General features: G+C 37.3%; 1 protein-coding gene across 1 annotated transcript; it reads left to right on the plus strand.

Annotated features, from left to right (window-relative positions):
- The first annotated feature begins 7,248 nt into the window (after positions 1-7,248).
- Positions 7,249-14,294, plus strand: LOC129002549 (protein hairy-like). The gene is made up of 3 exons (XM_054430428.1): positions 7,249-7,360; positions 11,993-12,088; positions 12,699-14,294. The coding sequence occupies exons 1-3, from the start codon at positions 7,277-7,279 to the stop codon at positions 13,506-13,508; spliced, it is 990 nt and encodes a 329-aa protein (XP_054286403.1). The 5' UTR covers positions 7,249-7,276; the 3' UTR covers positions 13,509-14,294.
- Positions 14,295-21,061: the final 6,767 nt, after the last annotated feature.

Consider the following 21,061-nt stretch of genomic DNA (forward strand, 5'->3'; position numbering starts at 1 on the left):
CAAAGTCAACTAAAAAGAGTAACAGCAAGACCTTAACACAATCATACATAGCCCAATAGCAGCTGGTGGCTGGTATCACAAACCATTGTTGTGTCCAGTCGACCGGACGGACGAGCAGCTGTTATCACCAGTGATAAGACTGCACGAGGTGACCTTCACGACTCAAGGTCATGCTTATCACCACCAGACGGACGGGGTTATCAATGTGTTATCACGTCTGCGTCAGTACTTGTATGGTACGGTCATGGTCTAGGATTGGCCATTGCAGAATGATTCGGCAAATCTACGAGGAGGATGTAGAAATTGGTAAATCTATGGGGAGCGGGAGACGACCCGTCTTATATTATGGCGCACGGTTTCTGATAAGGAATCACATTGATCACTTTTTGGTTTCTTTTCCAGCAGGGTTTAGCACAGAAAACATGGCTATAGTAGTATGTTTTCTGTGGTTTTAGCCTCTATAGGAACGGCGCCATCTATGGTTTTATCTACGCCACGGCCACGACTGGTTTAAGGTCAGATAGTAGTTGCCATCTCCCGATGGTGGGATGGTGACTGGTGTGCTACCGAACTACGCAGCTGAGATGGTGGTTGTTGGTCAGTGTGGTATCTTCTCACTTCCTCAGTGCGGTTTTAGAAAACAGGTGACCAACACTAATCTCTAACACGCTGGACCAGTAGCGCTGCCCACTGGGTCATCTGCTAGGGTCAGGTTACAAATTAAATCAAACAAAATTCCTCTACTCCATTTGTGGTGTTGATTCCACTGAAAGCTGACCCTTCCCTGGTTGAAGAAAAATATTGTATGAGATTCTGAAAAATTGAGGGTAAAATAAAGAAATTTTTAGTTTGTTTGTATATTATGGAACGTTATGTGCATTGTGCATAGTGCATTAAACGTGCGGAAAAATGTAATCTGGTGAATGACTTTTTCCAGAGCCTAATTAATATAACTAGTGTACATGTTGCTCGAATTCGAGCAATTAGGATTTGCAAACCAATAACAATCATACTAAGCTGTCCACATTTCAACAAAAACACACCTACCTTCCCTGTAGCAGCAAACCTAGGTACTCATATTAAAATTAACTTATTGTTATTTATGTAGGAAACAATGACCATTTTCAGGGAATATGTTTGTAGAAATTAAGCCAGGTAAATGGAAATATTGGTTTGCTGCGGATGCACAGTTTTAATAACAACAGCAATGATTGTAGAATCTGAATTATTACTTATATCCATGAGTTTATCTAGCAATTATTTCCTGTAAAATATTGTTGTAAATGTAAAATAGCAGCTAAAAAATATTGGACAGACTCGGTCAACAAATGACGTAACTGAAAGAATCCCATACTAATGACATTAACATATAGTTTGACAGTAGTTCCATTTAATCAATGTTAAATGTTTACATTCGGGCGAGTGGCATATTTTATTTATGTTTATGATCCATACAGTTCCTGTTCTAATAATCATGCAGTATTTAATATATTTGGACCAGCTGTGTGGAATTTTGAAAACAAAATTAATTTGACAGTTATTTCTGATTGTTTACATTTTTAAATGTTGTGGGTTTGTTCTTTGTTACCATGGATACCATAAATAAATATTTCACTTTTAATTTCTGACAACAGCTGGAGTTTCATAACAAATTTTGTTTCCCATGTTAATCTTATGGATAAATACGAAACTTTAAAGGGCCCCAGGGCCTCACTCTCTAATTATTTACCTAAAAAGAAAGTTTCCTGCACAACTTCACGTTACGCTCTTTACAATGACACCAAAAACATGTCAATCGGTTCAGTAGTTTCGGAGGAGTAATTGTCACAAAAATCCTGCTTGCGTATTAAATAAGTACTAGTGTACATTTTGCTCGAATTCGAGCAATTAATTGTAAAGTATTACAGGATTTTCAAACCAATAACAATCATACTAAGCTATCAACATTTCAACAAAAACACACCTACCTTCCCTGTAGCAGCAAACCTAACTACTCATATTAAAATTAACTTAATGTTATTTAAATAGGACAAAAAATGACCATTTTCAGGGAATATCATTCTAGAATTAAGCCAGGTAAATGGGAATTCGCTTAGTCTAAAGCTTTGCTGTGGATACACAGTTTTAATAACAGCAATGATTGAAGAATCTGAATTATTACTTATATCCATGAATTTATCTAATAATTATTTCCTGTAAAATATTATTACAGCAGCTCAAAAATATTGGAACAGACTCGGTCAACAAATGACGTAACTGAAAGAATCCCATGCTAATGACATTAACATATAGTTTGACAGTTTCATTTTATCAATTTTAAATGTTTACATTCAGGCGAGTGACACATTTTATTTATGTTTATGATCCATACCGTTCCTGTTCTAATAATCATGCAGTATTTAATATGTTTGGACCAGCTGTGTGGAATTGTGAAATCAAAATAAATTTGACAAAAAATTAGTTCTGCTTGTTTACATTTTTTTAATTTTGTGGGTTTGTTCTTTGTTACCATGGATACCATCAATAAATATTTCACTTTTCTGACAACAGCTGGAGTTCCATAACAAATTTTGTTTCCCATGTTAATCTTATGGATAAATACGAAACTTTAAAGGACCCCAGGGCCCCACTCTCTAATTATTTCCCAAAAAAGAAAGTTTCCTGCACAACTTCACGTTACGCTCTTTCCAATGACACCAAAAACATGTCAATCGGTTCAGTAGTTTCGGAGGAGTAATTGTCACAAAAAACCTGCTTGCGTATTAAATAAGTACTAGTGGTCGTCCTGTGGTCGAAACTCGACCAAAAATAATTAATGTACAGACTACTATATTTTCTCCCCACACTGTAAATAAAACATGTGATTGGGATTTCCTCCAATTGTTTTGATTTTCTGTTTACATTTTGTTGTTATTTCGTCACCATCATGGCAACCCAGTTGGTCCATGTTAATTTTTTGAAGTTTTCAAATTCGTTTTTTGTGTTTATTTTTTAGCCTATTTTAATTTATAAAGGGATTCTGCACATCTACAGGCAAATATCTTTCTAACAGTATGCGTAGATTTTCCCTGCGATGCACACGAGCTGAGAAAAAAGGTTTTAAAGAAACATGCTTGCCTATTAATATATAGATAGATAGATAGATACTGTAAAGTGTTTGTTATTGACTAAGGTAACTATTTTCTCCCGGCTTATCAACTGCACTTACATATCACACTGATAACACTTAATACATAATGATCACAAGAGTGTTTGAAACGTGTGTGCGATTTTTTCTTGTGTGTGGGACCCAACTAAATAAGGTTTTGTGTTGTTTCTATTACTAATTGACTCCAACGATAAGCAATTTAGTTGTTAAGTCAATGTACAGATTATTTACAGAATATACCAACACACGTTTAAGATAGTTCTAAGAACGTTTTTTCTTGGTCGTGTTGACTATTTTAGCACAGTAAACCCGAACTAGTAGACAATATCGTTACCAAATATTTAAGAGCGTTCTAAAAGGCAATTGTTTTTCAAGTGTGCACACTTAACATAACTAATTGACTCAGCTCACTAGCAGAAATGTTGTTTTCCCGTTCCAAGACACTTTTACACTCAAAACTATTTGTAGAACAAGTGTCGCTGCCGGTGATGTCGCTAACTAGTGTCACCATCAGACGGAATTAGGGAATTCTAACACGAGGGAACGAACCTATTGACCAATGTGGCGACTGGCTGCCGTTGACGTCCACACTTCTAGGAAATCGAGAAAGCTTCGCCGAATATAGACCAAGACTAGGCCGTGGAGACGGTTGGGGCATTAGAACTGTTCACCAGCAGGGTGAAATAGCGAGAAAGGTTGTTGCTAGATTTAGCAGAAGATGGAAAATGCTTTCCAATAAATATGTGAGGGATTCGATAAGAAATTAAAATCTGAATAATGTAGAATTTAATATACTATTTAGACATTGAAGGAATATATTTGGTTTTGCACTTTGAAACATTTTCCAGGCCTGAATTAGGTTGAGGTGACCCTTTTAACAATAAATATTAGTTGTATATAGGTGTATTTGTTTTCACTTATCATTGATGTTATTTTCATTAACTGGTACTCAATGAATGCGAAATGTTGTATTCTACTATCCCTTTAACATGTGTTTTCTCTGTAGAATAGATGGCATTTACGTAAGTAAGAACTAACAAAATCCCCAAATGTCAAAGTTTTTGTGGTCCTAGTTCAGAAGGTCACCTGAAAAAGTGGGACAAACTTTAAACCATTTTACTTCTATAGTATATAAAACGAATACATTAAAACCATTAATAGATACTATAGATGCAGCATTTAGCAACTAGAGTTAATAATCAGTGCAAGGAAGGCAATTTTGTCAGGTGACTGTAGGAAAAAGATATTTGTACAGTAAACGCTAGATTATCACAAGCAATATTATAGTAAATTAAAATTTTCATAAAAGCATAAAAAGATCTAATTCTCAAAGCTCTTTGTACATGTCGAGTAACGAGTTTATAAGTTTGTAGATCTTAGGTTGAAAAAGAATTTTTTTTACTAACCCAGTGTTTAGTACTTAGGCATAGCCAATTGTATTGCCAAAAATACATAATGCGACTGTGCTACATCAAAGTTGGCTGAAAATAATTCCCAAACAACCACAGTTTCCAAGGTTCCCAAAATAGATTTCGACCTGTATCGACCAGAGAAAGTGAGGCACAAAAACAATACCGTTACATCCGGCGGGTGCAGTTAGCAGTTAGGGGCTGCAGGGACGGAAAGTGTAAAAAATCGTACGGTGCGAACCACTCTCATCCCCGGGAAAGATCACAGGTGCTTCCTGTGGAACATGTTACAGGTAGAATTACGTCCTTTGGCGAAACATTGCGCCTTCTTGCCTCCTCTGCTGCACTGTTAGGACGGCTTCCTGGGGCTGACAGATGCGTAACGGTCCAGGGATGAGTCGGAGGAAGTGAGGGCGAAAAAACCATAGTTTCGTGGAACCGCTATTTTGATTGTTTTGAAACGATGAGCGATCTCAAAGAAGAATTAATAGAGTATGAAGTAGAGTATTATTTTAATATTAATAGAGTATTATTTTCAAGTACACCTAGTGTATAATGAGAGTTGGCCTATACATAGACAAAACTATCCGTCAATCATTATGGCTCACAATTGTAGGATATATGAATGTACGCAATAATGGACGAATGTTTATCTGTACAAAAGTATTTAAGAGAAATTTCAACACAGTGTACAGTAAATAGAACACCGATTGTTTAAATATACTCGTAAACTAGAGAAGAAAAGTTACGGATCATTTAGATGTTTATTATAAGTAGAGATTAGCGTATATCAGGACAGTGCCGTACTGCTCCGGCAGCTCATCACAATTTTCAAATGACCATTTCATTGATACAAATGAGAGTGCGAGGCCAGGGCCGCCGCGCTGTGCACGACAGAAATGTTCTGTAGGCCGATCTCAGACTCTCCTCTTTTTTAAAAGACAATATGTGCTGCCGAAGCTAAAGACCAATAAAGCTGCAGTCTAATTTCTTACAATTTGTCATATTTTTGTCAAACAATTCATTGTCCTTGTGGTGGTTAAGAGAGCGTAACTTCTTTACTGGAAGTCGTTAAAATCCCACCAAGCGCCTGAGTGAATGGCTTTTAACTAAGATAACACAGGCTGTTGATCCCCTGATCAGAACACATTAAGAAGCTAGTAAAAATGCCTATAGATAGGGAGAACTTACTGTGTTGGCTATTTTACTCCCTACTAATACTAAAAGCCATCTAACGAGTATAGCACAGATCAACAGAGTAGATCATTCTCTTCCTCACCACCTTATCCTTTGTATAGGCTGATTGTGCCATTGGTCTTATGTGATCGCTGGCTGTAACATATCAAAACAGTAGTATTTTACCATTTACGTTATATATACACAATCAATCTACAAAGTCAATGATTTTACCCACATTTAATGAGAACAACAACCCTATACATTTGGAGCTATATAGAGTTGCATGACCTCTGGGTTGTTTCCTTTCTTTGAGGTGAAGTAATATTTTCTGAGCGGTAGCGCAGCACAATGCCTGGGTGAAGTGTTGAGACAGAGGTAGGTAGGAAGGCCAGGTGGGGCCTCACAGGCTGTAAAGGGTTCCGAGTATCCACATTGGTGGAATGTTTTACAACAAAAGTTTAAACAAGCTATTGATGCGCGGCTAAGAGGAGACGTGTGCTTGTGTGTAGAGAGATGCGACGGCTCGACGCGGGCGGAAGTATTGGCGGGAAGGGCTGTATAATTGGCGCCCCTTCATAAAATGTCAGTGGAATCAAGACTACAGTATTCGATGTTTTTTGCACCACTTCTAATCATTGTGGCGTAACGGTTTATTAAGCATACACGTTAATGAGTGGTAAGTTTACTATGTATTCCCTCAAATGACGATGCAAACGAGAATCCGTCATTTCCCTACTATGATTCCAATGTGAGAATACATCACATATAAACCAATGTACATACTATGTAAAAAAAAGGTTTGTGTACAGTATCAATGGATAACCTTCACTATATTTTGCAGTCGCATCTAAAGCATAGGAGATGATGGCTTTTGATGGTTTGATACTTGACCCGCCTTTCCTTGATCATTAAATTACTGTAATCGTTCCTGGAACGCTAAATGGACAGCTGGTTTTGTTCGAATGCATTTCTGTTGTTCCACACTCATTCATCGGATATATAGCTTTAAATACTGTACTTAAAACACATAGATTCATATGATGTAAAAGTCGTTTTCCGATCCATGTAATTTTTTCTTCGTCTCTTAATATTGTTTGTTACAATAGTTTAAACCGGTAGAAAATCAGTTTCTAACAAATACAGTATTACAAGTTCGTCATCATTAGATACCCAATACTGGTGCAATTTAGAAGGACGAAGCTATGCTCCCTATAATGAAAATATTGGAACATTAGCATACTTTCACAAACAACACAGAATAAAAACATAATTCCAGCACCAATCAGCTAAATAATGAAGCGGAGCAAGTGCAACGAAAATGCACACATTCCTAGCGCGGAGGCGGCGGATGTGCGTGATACTGATTAGTGATTTGAGCGTGTCGCGTGGGCAGGTGGAGGGGAGGGAGAGAGAGGCGCGCGCGACCCCCCACCACAACAATACGTTGTAGGGGAGGGGCGGCGAGCCACGAGACTTCCCCCTCTCCGCGCCTCAGTCAGCGTGTGACCGTCGTAGTGTGAAGTTGTCAGTGCGCGTCACCATGGTTACCGGCGGACCTGTCGCCGCACCCTCCTCATCCCCTCAGGCGGATACCACCACGAGGCGACCGGCGGAGAGTAGGAGGGTGAGTCAATTTCTTAATTAGATTTGTAATGCCTAACTCCTGCCTTATGATATTACATTTTTTAATAGTATCTGAAATTTGTACGAATTTTTGGACGGTTATCAAGTCCCTAGTTCATCTCTAACTTATTGTTCATTATTATATATGGACATTTTTTGCTGTAAGTAGGCCCTCCTGGTAGATTGTTTTACAAAAAAAAAACAATGTGCTACTGACAAAATTGCAAATAATATGTAGAAATTCGCTTAGAATATTTTGCAATTGCGTCGTGATCGAACGATTGGACCAATGAATATGTTTGTATTTGCTTATCTTGTTGTCAACGATGACAAATAGTTAATGTGACAACCATCGCTAACTGTGTTACATCACATGCCGTAAACGAGTAAAAGATGAGATACTACTGCAGTGAAATTGTAGTATTATTTCACTCCTTCCAATATTGAGGCTTAACAAAATGTTGTTGCTTAATAAAGTTCTATCAATATTAATGTATTTACATAATGTAGCTCTATAATCTGTGACATTTATAATGCAACGAGACCGGTTAGTGACTAAATGAATCAGTGTAGGCTGCCCGCTTAGCAAAATTTGTCTTTCCGACTTTGGTACATTAAACGAATTCCCAAACACGCCACCCGGTCCACTGTTCGATGACTAAACTAGTTGATTGGTCGATGTATCAAGTCTAATTTGGTCCAATTGGCCCCGATGGCCGTGGGAGAGTGAAGAGTGTGCGGCGACGACACGGACACTGCGGCATCCTTCTGGCACGAGTCATGTAGCCACTATAATTTGAGGGGAATATTGTACGAGAAATGTAGGCTGGTGGATTTAAATACCCATGCCTAGTTGATTTTTCGCAAATGCAGCACGATGGGCTTTATATGAGTTTTAAAATGTAGACAATCACTATGAGACAGTATTGTAATTGGTCCAACACTTTAATGTGTCAGAAAGTAATTAAACTGCTATGTTGGTACGTTCAAAAATTGAGTTTCGTCCTATCGTTATATGTTGCAACAATATAAACTTTACAAGCACGATTTCAATGCTGTTAAGTTCTCTCCCTCTTATTAGTGACAGTGTGTTAACATTTCATTGCCAGTATGTATGCTGTTTGTTGTGCGACTGTATTTCTTAACACATCTTTGTATTGGTTCAAGAGCGTGTGGCGTGTGGAAAAATTGCGATGTTAATATATATCAACTCCAACTGTGGAATGTGAATCCTGGTAGAGCCTCTTACAACACTCTTACAATAACGTAGTCATTTCATGACCTACATGTTAATTATATTAAAGCCAATGAAGCCTATTGACGCGGTAACTGACGAACCGACAACGGATAAATAGATTGTTGACTATCCTAAAATATTTCCTTGCACGTGTATGAAAATTTACCATTCTCTATATATTTTGTTAAAATTACTGGTAAAATTATTAAATAACAATTTATCTAAGGTGTGTTGGACAATGAACATCAGCGCTAACAGTCGGAGGGTGCTAGAACTTCCAGTAGCGGTTGCATAGTTGCAGTTCAGTTAAACCCCGCCAGGGTGAACCTCTGCTTGAGCCCTTACACAAAACTGTTCTTTTTCTTTTTTTCAAAATTACCGTACTTTTAATACTATTGCATAATTTACGCTAACAATTACAACTATAACTTATTCATAAAGTCAACTCTAATACACTTAGCTAGAAACACTAACAAACAGTAACTAAATTTATGTCGTAGTCCGTATAGTTAGAGCGCAATTAGGCATATCCGGTGCGACACGCGGTACCGGAAGTGCGTCGGTAACCTTGGTCATCGTATTGTTGTCATCAGCTGTTTTGTGCGACTTCCGGGTGTTTGATTTGCACAACTAGTTGGTTGCTTCACCCACTTGTTGCTACAGACTTTTAATTTCGTACCGATGACGAAACTACCTGGTTGCCTGCTAGTGGAAAAATGTATAACACAATTATTACAAATATAGTTAACGTAAATGTTTTCAGACTGTGATTTATAAGACGAATACTGTAGTTTCATTCCGAAAAAAATGTATGACTATCTTTAGCTCATGACCCAACACATTTGCATCTGCACGATACTAGATATAAACAATTACTAAGTAGTGTTTTTGCATAAGCACAATCATAACTAAGATAATCTCGTTTAGGACTCAATTAAACGTTTAACGGTGGTTACTAATTTTAAATTTCTTACCAGACATATATAAATAAGAATTCTGCAATTTAAAACGTTCAAACTATACGTATTGTTTAGGAGAAGAAAACATCATTCACACTTAAACCAATGTCAACCAAGTCCGCTGATTCGACACTCCCGATGAAACACTCATGTCACCACCGCACCTGTCTTGCAGTCATTGTCTAGTAATGGTGTATCCGTGTTTGTATTCCCAATTACGACTATCGCCAACAGAGCGGTTTGACCTTGAGTCGCAGTCGCGAGTCGTGGACGGCGTCAACACGCGTGAAATTGTGGTGGGAACTTTCCCGGCAACTACAGCGCTTCCTCGTCCCTGTGAACGATTTGAGCCTCTTGTTCTCACACCTGCGCATCATTCGTGTTCTGCGACTGGGGAATGTTCCCGGTTGTTCTTTGAGTTGTTTTTGTTTTTCTTGAATTCAATTGTGGCGTTTATGTGGAGCGAGAAGGGCTGGACTGAGAAAATCGGTTCGAAAGCGGACCTGGTAGTCGACTAGGGTTTGATTTGTATCTGTAGGGGTTTAAAAAAATGGTTCTAACTAAAGACACCTCTAATTCTCCATCCCGCACTCATTGTTATCATACTTGGGTTAAAATACACTTTCGTTGTGTCCCCTTCTCTAAGGGGCTTTTCATAAGTAAAACGTTCTGTCCAGAATCTCAGTGAAGCGGCCACTAGAGTTTATAATAATCAACCAGTCTGTTAACTAGTATTCTTCCCCTTATTTGTAACTTATAATCAATTAACGACATTTTGAAGATACTGCCATCAAGTACTCTGGGATTGAGGAAGTTTACGAAATAGGTTTGATATTCGAAAGTTCCTTACCTTGAAAGGCGAGCCATATTGTCAACCAATGATCTTGATCCATATGAGCAAAATTCTGAAAAGAAACTTGAGCCTGCATTTAAAATCAAATACCTTTTTGCTCTATAAATACTCTGACTCGAAAGAAATGTCTGAATCATAAATTTTGATGATTCAGACTCCGGAGATGATCTCTAATTCATCAGGATGGTCCATCCCCGCGGTGTGTTTCCGGTTTTGGTCGTATCAGGGATCTTATCTCAGATCTGTGCGACGTGTCCGGAGACGTATATAGGCTTGAAACAGAGACTAACTTCGCGATAAATCATCTTGACGTATTGCAAGGGACAAAACACCACAGTTTAGCCTCACTTGAAGTTTTGAATTTATAATTTTTACTTTTTCAGACAGAATTTTTTGTCCCAGATTTCCTTTCGATTGATTGTAATTGATAATTTACTTGCCGGTAGAATACGTTTTAGGAATTGGGACGTTTTAGGTATTTTAGAGAACGAATAATGTCCATAGAAGAAATCCCTTATATTTATTCATTTCATTTTATAATTCCTTGTGTTTACCCGGCAAGTATTTGATCATCGACGACCTCTGTTGAAGGAGAACCGTTCGGTTGATTATGACTTTTCCGCTTCAGCGCTCAAGACTCGTCACTCCGTATCGCGGCCAAGGTGTTGCATTTATGCCTGAAGTGCACCAATTGTTTGTTAATCGTCCGACGTGCTTCTTCAAATGTTTTATAACTTATAACTTCAACTTCGTGTAGCCTAACTGTAATAGACTGCAATATGTTTTGGTGGTAAAATCACCACACCAACTCAACTACTGTATGCACCTGTGCAGATTATTCAATGACGCAGCTGCAAGCGCAGTGCAACTGACGGTCATAGAGGAAGCAGTTACTTGCAAAGATGGCGCGTCGAGGCCTTATCACACCGTAATAAAGATAAAGGTTGCAACTTTTGTCGTTAAACTGGCGGAGTAATACGCTTTTGTGTTGCTGTCCCAGATGGGTGCTACTGAACCGTGAGGCCTTTGTTTTCAATGGGAAGGAAATATTCAAGCTATCTGTCAGTTTTTACCAACGGCATCCGTTCGAAAGTTCACGTATACGAGAATAGCTTGAATTGTTTCGAAGCCACGAGTTCGAACGACATTCCGTCTTCACAATAGGACATTCCCTATCAACAAATTGCTACAAGTCCGGCTCAAAGTGGCCGAAACTCGCCTGGACCGGGATCATTCGTTAAGTAACTCAGACCAAACCAGTTGGTCCCAGAACCTTTATTGTCTCATAAATTACCGAGATGGAAAAACTAAAACAAAGGTCTCGCGGCGTTCCAGAACCGTAGGTCTTCCGATTCGGAACCCGTTCGAGCGACCGGCTGCTTTATGACGATCGACTGTCATAAATTTACAGTTCTGATGGTCTTCCGACGCCGAAGAAATGAAAACGATAACCACGCCTATAAGTCTGTCGCTTTTGTTATAGCCGTTTTAATTGGTATCTAGGCGTTGATATTCTTTATAAATTATGTTAAGTTGTTTTTCATGGCATGAGCACATTTTTATTTCGCTTTCTTTTTGTTACAGAGTAACAAGCCGATCATGGAGAAAAGGAGGCGAGCAAGGATAAACAACTGCTTGAACGAACTGAAGTCCCTGATCTTGGATGCAATGAAAAAAGACGTAAGTTGAACACTGTATTCCAACTTTTTATAAAAACCTTCTACCTAGTTACTAGACATTTCCCCCCAAAACTTTGCTAATTTTACTTTTTACTATTTAACATGAAATGGACCGATAAGATGTTCTTACTAACAGAGGTTTATTACATATACAGTGGCAGGTGTAAACATTAAGAAGTAAGATGATGTTTAGTGAAATCTGCCTCCCAAGAAGGAGATGCAATCTTCCAGTTTGCAGTTTATGACAAACTGGCCCCATAAAAAGCTCTGAAGTGACTGCCAGTAAAATGCATCAAAACATTTACCACCGTCCTTCATAAATTTGTGGAAATGTTCTTGGAAATATTTAGGATGGACTCCAGAAAGATTTATATAGTTACACGTCCAACAAATAAAGATTTGGTTTATGAGGAAAGATTTCCTACTTTGCACATTTGTAAGGAAACCTGTTGGATAACCACAGAACCTGATTTGTGATCCCGTTTCTTGCCAAAGAAGCTGTTCTTATTTTTTATAAACGAACACTTCAAATTTTTTTTCCGTCCCTCTTAAATCTTTTTCATTTTATGTTAGTTGAGTGTTGAGGACTCACGAGGATATTTATGTTACAGCCTGCCAGACACTCAAAGTTGGAGAAGGCAGATATCCTGGAGATGACCGTGAAGCATCTAGAGAACATGCAACGGCAGCAGGTAGCGATGAGTGCTGCGACCGACCCCCAAGTGCTCAACAAGTTCCGCGCTGGGTTCAGCGAGTGTGCTGGAGAAGTTGGAAGGTTCCCAGGGCTAGAGCCTCCAGTGAGACGAAGGCTACTACAACATTTGGCCAACTGTCTCAACAATTCCACCCCTGCTGAGTCTACACCTGCCCCCGCCGAGCCCCAGCCTGCTGCCCCACAGTTGACGGGGGTGCAAGTACATATTGTTCCTGCCGTGGACACCCAGGTCACCTCGTCCAACATACTCTTCAGCACGGGTAACACCACGGGTCTACAGTTGGTTCCTACGAGACTACCTAACGGAGACATCGCTCTGGTGCTTCCGTCCTCTGGCACACAGATTCTGAGACAAGTTTCTACTCCGTCAACTTCACCCTCTCCTTCCTCCACTTCTGCAACCTCCTCCTCACCCCTGCCTCTGCTGCTGCCCATCCCCAACAGGACAGCTTCTGCAGGGTCTGCCTCGTCTTCCCCTGTGGCCTTTGAGAGGTTGACCGTCAGCACCTCCACCAACACTCCCTTGGAGAACTCCCAGCAGAGTTTCCCCTCTCCAATCAGTCCGACCTCCAGCACAAACTCCTATGACAGACCGGAGTCTCCCCTCAGGCCCTACAGCCCTCCTCAAGCACCTCTGTCCTTGGTTGTCAAGAAGGACTTCCATGAAATGTCTTCTGAAGACGAAAAGCCGTGGAGGCCATGGTGAATTTGAACTATTCTTATTAGTGATGTCTTTCAGTAATATAGTGCCTGATGTATGTACTTTAGTTAAGTTTGGGTATTACAATAACTATTCATATAAACAGGACAGCGAGGAAAATAAATGATTTATAAGATGTTATTTACTGTAGTTACTCTAAATATTAGAAACTGTTTGTCATATATCACAACTTAATTATGTTATTGCAAACTTGTCCTGTGTAATTTTGCATATACCCATTCTTACTGTTTACTTATGCAATATGTATATATCATATTACATAAAATTGATCTCTAAAGATTGTTTATATTTTATTATATATATTTAAAGGTTTATTTTCCTATTGGAAAGCAACATTCCTATAAAATATTACTGTTACTGAATTTATTCCAATATACTGTAGGCAATTGCCTGTTTTTCCATAATTACTGTTCTATTTGTATATTTTTATTCATGCAAAATCTTTGGTTGTTTGTTTAAATAATTAGGCCTTATGATGTTTTTCATTTCAATTTTTCTAAATTAAATATATATGTATATATATATATATTTTGAACTACTTAAAGATAAAATGAATTTCTTAAAGATGAAATTACTTTTGTTATTCTTATGTTGTTTACTAACTTTAAGTGTTTGTTTGTTGCTTTCTCTTGTATTATAGTGTATATTTGAATCGACTGATTACTATAAATTAGAACAGATGTAAGTGCCTTATCAACAGATCATTGTCTTCCAATGTAAAATAGTAAAGGCACAAGCCAGTGGTCCTGAATAAATATCTCAGTAACCTTTGACATTGACTTTTCCTTCACCCTGATTGGCTCCTAATAGTAATACAGTAGTTTGATTAATTTTATCCACACTTTCACACTTTAAAAGAATATGTGCACCATAATTTAATTTAATAATTTAAATGTAGTTCATGATTTATGTATGATCTTCACTGAAGTAGCAAAGACATTGCCATCAAAATTTCAAATTTACTAAACTACAGTTCGATGATATTTTAGAATTCTAAATTATGTTGATATTGAGGTGTTCCTTTAGTATGGTAATTTTACAGGCATAATTCAACAAACCAGCCAGAACTTATAATTGTAAATGTAGCCTACCTATTCATAAAAAGGTTTTTGAATAGACGAGCTAAACAATGATATTTTATTATAAACCAGAAATCGTATAAGCCGTTAAATCGTAGTTATTTTTAATTATAACGGTTAACACAAACTGTGGGAACAATTTTTCTCTACCGGTACTCAAAATGAGTGACAAATTTGTTTAGATGGAGGCCTGAAGACTTATTACAATAGTAGATACAACCAACTAACTATGATTTATTTTATCATCACGACACCATTGACTTTAGGCACAGATTATGGACCATTAATGTTAAGGAGCTGAAGTGGACTTCCCAGCATCGTACAACTGGAAGCTTTAACATTGCAATGGAAAGTCTAATTATTTTAATTGACTGATGTTTCTATCACTTCTATATAGGTTGCCAATGGTGGTAGTAGTTCTGTGTGGTGCGAGTTGCAATTTGTAGACGGAAGAAGATTCCAGGAGTCCAGAAGAAGGTCACTGTTGTTGATGTTGATGGTCACTCCAGCTCCAAGGTCATCTGAAGGTCGGCGGACGTCTGTCTGGTTACAAGAGTCAGCAAAATGCAGAAGAATAAATAGGAAACGATGTAACATACGTGTGTAGATCAAGAATCTTTAGAACTGTTTGTTTGTTCAACAACTCTATAATCTTCTGACATTTAAGGAGGCTGTGCAAACCCAGATCTGATTACCACCTAACTTCTAACTTGGACAATTATTGTTTTATTGTACATTAGTTTATAGTCCAATGTTGAATGGCATCTGGAGTGAATCCCACTCGGCATTGAACCAGCAACCTTTGAACGATTAAATGGAAAAGGATATTGATGGCTGTAAAAACTTTACTTGAGGTATCCATAAGTTAAAATCCGTTATGGATAATTTCAAAACATATATGGTATATTTTTTAGAAAATCGACTCTATATTTAGATGCTGTTTTGATCCAACAAGTTATAATGAAATTAACATCAACTGTAACTTTTAGCAGTATACTGTGATTACTAAAATAGGCTATGCTTTCCAACTATAGATTACTTGTAGCCGGGTATTTTTACTCAACGAGAAAATACCACTTATAACGTGTGCAACTATTAATTTACTAGTGTACCTGTTGCTCGAATTCGAGCAATTTCTAAGTATTATAGGCGTTATTTTAAAACAAATAACAGTCATAATTTCTAATCTAATAAATCCTTTATATCTCATGTCTCCAATTTTAGTATAACCAGCTGTTTCAAATATTAGTGTCAATTTCAAAGTATTCATCTTTTCAAATGTAAACAAACATTTTCTCCCTAAGAATAACATGGGAACTTTGAAGGCCACTGGGGCAGAGCCCTGATGGAATTCCAAAGTGTTTTGCTTGATGACAAAACTACATGCTAAGACCTATCTAACGACACCTTGGACATGGTGATCGGGAGCACCACCGCTCCAAAACAATTATGGCAAAAATATGCCTAGCGTATTAAATACAGTATATAGATTTCAATTTGTGTTTGGTTTGGAATGGATCGATTTTAAATACTGACAAATCATGTGCTCTTATGTTAATATAAGATGTTCTACTCACTACAACTACAGGATCTATCCTCTCGCTCGACAGGGGTTGGTCTTATGTTGAAAAGGTTCTGGAGGAATCTCCTTTCCTCCCGATCGTCGGCATCTCCCTAAACAGGGAAAAATAACAACACCAAACATTAATATAAACACAACAGAAAACTATGGGTCTTCTAAACAATATTCTTGTATTAAAAAGCTACTCAGTAACCACGTGCCGTTACGTCATCGGGAAAAAGATTGTGCCAATATTGTGACGTTGACGACTAGGGGCCCATAGCTCCAATTTTTGCCCTTCACCTCCGTTGTAATTTGACCTCAACCATTACCCTATGCTGTGCACCATTCATAACTACTGTCCTTCATTGTCGTGGTCTTCCCCTAACACGATAAATTTCAACTCTGCATTATAAAAAAAAAAAGAAAAACGCAATGTTTACAACAGTCGGTATATTTAAAACAGCTTATAGAAACATTGTATCAGTATTTTCATTAAAAAAATGACTGGATCTATGACGGCCTGCGGGGTAGAGCAGGGGTAATTTTGGACACTTCTGATATTTTTCCCACCGTCCTTGGATCTTCAGCTTTAGAATATATCCTCAACAGCCACGCCACCTTTTTTCTAGCCTGAGATATTTCGTTGGGACCAATTTTTGATTACGGAGTTAAAAATATAGATAGAAGATAGATATTGTGACATTAACGTGAGGAAATGATGTTATGATGAAGTAATCGTGACAATATTGTAAATATATGTAAAATGGATTTTTCCTACAGTCACCCGACAAAGTTGGCTTCCTTGTACTGTTTATAGTACAGAAGGCTGATAATTGCTGCATATTTATACTTTGCCATACGGTTTATACTTTGTCGTACGGTTTATACTTTGCCGCACATCAGGATTCCAACGAAACAACACAAAACATCGTGGTTCAATTATGCACGTAATCCGTGTACGCTTGGAAATAGGTTGGCAACACTTAAAGATAATAATACTGTATATATTGACTCAACGTCGAAAATTAAATACAGTAATAATAAAGCCTTAGAAGGGAAGCAGTCCAGCCATTTTCTAGCTGTATGTTTGTTATATTTAGTAAACTAATAAGTGTTCAAGTTCAAGTATGTTATAGGGTAGTTATTTTTTAAAGATTTTTAAAAACACATTTAACAAAACATTTTATTATATCAAACCAATAGGTCTATGTAGCATATTTTGAGGGTCATAAAATGCTGCTTGAAGAAAACACTTTTAAAAATAAAGACAAAAAACAATATTTTTATCACGAAAGCACCTCCATGAATACTACGATTTCAGTTTCAAAGTTACCTTCAGGAATATTACCCTGGTCAGAATTTTCTGTAATGAATATGCGCATCCTATTAAAAGATGTATGTAGCCTTACTTAAAACAACTTATAGCCTAATATAGTTGATCATGACTGATATTGGTCTGGGTGAGAACAGTGCTGCTCTTTAATTAAAGGGCTTGTGCTGCAAATGCTCAAATTGCTCATGTATTGCTCAATGCCCCGCAAAATAACATATGAATTTAGAAAACAAATTCATCGTATTATATATACCTATTGACTCGACGACAAAAATTAAACAGTAATAATGAAGCCTTGGAAGGGAAGCAGTCCAGCCATTTTCTAGCTGTAATGTGTATTATATTTAGTAAATTAATAAGTGTTCAAGTTCAAGTATGTTATAGGCAGCGAGCAAGGTTATAGGGTACTGTAGTTATTTTTAAAGATTTTTAAAACACATTTAACAAAACATTTTATAATATCAAACCAATAGGCCTATGTAGCATATTTTGAGGGTCATAAAAATGCTGCTTGAAGAAAACACACTTTTAAAAATAAACACTAAAAAACAATATTTTAATCACAAAAGCACTTCCATGAATACCTACTACGATTTTAGCCTTAAAGTTACCTTCAGGAAGATTACCCTGGTCAGAGCTTTCCGTAACGAATATGCGTATCCTATTAAAAGATGTAGCCTTACTTAAAACAACATATAGTATAGTTGCTCATGACTGAAATTGGTCTGGGTAAGAACAGCGCTGCAAATGCCAAAGGTAACAGAAATTAGCATCTTTCCATTTTAAAAGGTAAGTTTTTTCAGACGGGTGAATTTTTATCCTCGAAATCAAAATACGTCCCCACTCACTTGTTCCAGTTAAGACTTTACATTCTATTAAGTTGTTAACCATTCTGATCACATGAAGCCTTGTGCCATTAATAAGGCCCTTTATGATTGTTTATTGATTTTTGAGTATTTATTCCTCACCAATAATTCCCCTGCCCCCTTTTATTAGTCTAATCTGTGTCTTGGCAATCCACTGACCTCTATATTTAAAAACTCAGTTGGATTTTCTAGATGGATGTCTCCGCTTTCGTCTGTTTTTGAGGACTCACTCTTCTTCCCCTTGGCATACTGACCATTAATTACCTAACTTGTCAAGTTCATGTAGTAATTCATTGATACTGTTAGTTTATAAAGAACATTTGATAAAAGTTACTTGGCTTGGTGCTTTCATAACTGCAAACTCAAAATACACCCACAGGTAAAAAGGTATCAAGATATTGGTAAAAAAAAAACTATGGTTGTGTAATAACATTATTCACATGAAGTAAATGATTTGTTTGATTTGTCGATCAGCTGTTTAGTTTCAAATGAATTAATAATGTCAAAGATTTATGATTTAAATACATAAATTATTATAGTAAAGTTTTCTAAATCATGGTAACTTATTCTCCACTAAATTTTACTATTCCCAGCATTAAAATAAAGTAAGATCCATTATGGGTAAACATTAAGGTACACAATCCTTGATTGAAATGTAGTAGGTATACATTAAGAGTCATAATACACAGAAATTATTATCTAGTAGCCTTTGACTATTTTCAAGTAACAAACATATGTTTCTGTAAATAAAAATTATATCCCATGTTATCCTTATGGAGAAATACGAAACTTTAAAGGGCTCCAGGCCCTCAATCTCTCATTATTTCCCTAAAAAGAAAGTTTCCTGCACAACTTCACGTTACCCTCTTTCCAATGACACCAAAAACATGTCAATTGGTTCAGTAGTTTCGGAGGAGTAATTGTCACAAAAAACCTGCTTGCGTATTAAATAAGTACGAGAGGTCGTCCAGTGGTCGAAACTCGACCAAAAATATGTAATGTACTCACTTATCTATTTTCACCCCACACTGTAAATAAAACATGTGATTGGAGTTTCCTCCATTTGTTTTGATTTTCTGTTTATATTTCGTTGTTATTTCGTAACCAGCATAGCAACGCATAAGATCCATGTTAATTTTTTCAAATTTTTAAACTCATTTTTTGTGCTTATCTTTGAGCCTATTTAAATTTATAAAGGGATTCTGCACACCTACAGGAAAATAGCTTTCCAACGGTATGCGTAGATTTTCCCTACGATGCACACGAGCTGAGAAAAAAGGTTTTAAAGAAACATGCTTGCCTATTAATATATAGATAGATAGATTTATGCTATGATAGTTTAAGTCATCCTCGTAGTTTGGATGCTTAAAATTTTGAATTTGACAGATTTCAACACGAAAATTAAATATCTACTTCTCGATGGCAGTGTATATAATATATATTTATTATCAAGCCGATATTTAAGGGGTCCAAAGGAATATCGTATACAAAGATTATACCCTCCTTCCCATTTGCTGTTTTACAAAGCGGAGTGTGAATAATCAACTTGAATATCAAGTTCGGCGCATCTTGATACGATCGCACGACAGGCAAACGTTCCTCATTCAGCTTACCTTGCACTCAGGTTGATTACATGAAGTGATCTGGTAATCTTCGTGATCATATCACATATTTGTCTGATCTTATCTTGGAAACCATTTTGTAACGGAAGTTGATGTTTGCTCAAGTCTAAAAGTGTTCTTCTTTGACTTCTGGTGCTAAAACGGACACTTTTCCCCACTCTACTTCTTTTTCGACTCGCGGCTTTTTACTTAGACCCACTTTTTCTTCCACGGCTGGCTGTCTTCTAAACTAAATTTTCATTACCCTGCATGATGACGGCGATGGTTTCAGATTATTAGATTATTAATGTCCGTGAGTTATGGCTTTGACTATGGACATTGGATTCGCATTTTTAAACAGTAAACCGACTTTCGAAAAAAAATTTACTTAGTTGGATTGGACTACTGACCCGACAGAGTGCACTTACGTCGATAACCCACTCCTGTTGAATACTCAATATTTTGATCGGAAATAAACCATAATAATTACAACATCTTGTAAACATCAGCACCTTTTATGTCGCATCAATTATGGTTCAAATATAGTCATAGTGAGGGAGGAAATATAATGTAGACAGTAGTGCACTTTACTAGTGGCTCATTTAACAATGTTCTATTCGAATAAACATTGGCTACAGCTGCTCCAAATAAATGCGGTGTCTACTTCAGTGTCAAAAAGTCCATGCATGGTTTTATCAAATTTTTGTATTGACTGCAAACCACAAAGAATGGTTTGAGCTAGAATTGTGTAGTCATTGGCTATAGTCAAACACATCTAAAAAATATCTAGCAATCTAAATTGTAAACATTGGATTTAAATATAAACCAAGTATTTTTCTCGCATCCTAGTTGTATAGGTGTACTCCCCATGTACTCCCTAGTCTATCAACTGACTGTAGTCAGATCATGCTAGGCGCATGGCATGTCGTCTGCTCGTGGCCTCGGTGCCGCGCGTGTCTGTCACGTGACTAATGACGTCAGCTGATTATACACACAGATGCCGCCGCCACTGTTAACAGCTGGTCTGATAAAGCACGTGGGAAAAGCTACACGTTTGTTTGCACATGTGACAAGGTCATGTATAATGACTTTGAC

The sequence above is a fragment of the Macrosteles quadrilineatus genome, unplaced genomic scaffold, assembly GCF_028750875.1.
Source record: "Macrosteles quadrilineatus isolate MER2022 unplaced genomic scaffold, UCM_ALF_1.0 Scaffold_9__3_contigs__length_116548681, whole genome shotgun sequence".
Classification (NCBI taxonomy): Eukaryota; Metazoa; Arthropoda; class Insecta; order Hemiptera; family Cicadellidae; genus Macrosteles; species Macrosteles quadrilineatus.

Bases quoted from the DNA above. Each gene is read 5' to 3' on its own strand.
- LOC129002549 (XM_054430428.1), top strand. From the start codon at position 7,277: ATGGTTACCGGCGGACCTGTCGCCGCACCCTCCTCATCCCCTCAGGCG. The intron at 7,361-11,992 runs GTGAGTCAATTT...TTTTTGTTACAG, and splicing joins GACCGGCGGAGAGTAGGAGG to AGTAACAAGCCGATCATGGA. The intron at 12,089-12,698 runs GTAAGTTGAACA...TTTATGTTACAG, and splicing joins TGGATGCAATGAAAAAAGAC to CCTGCCAGACACTCAAAGTT.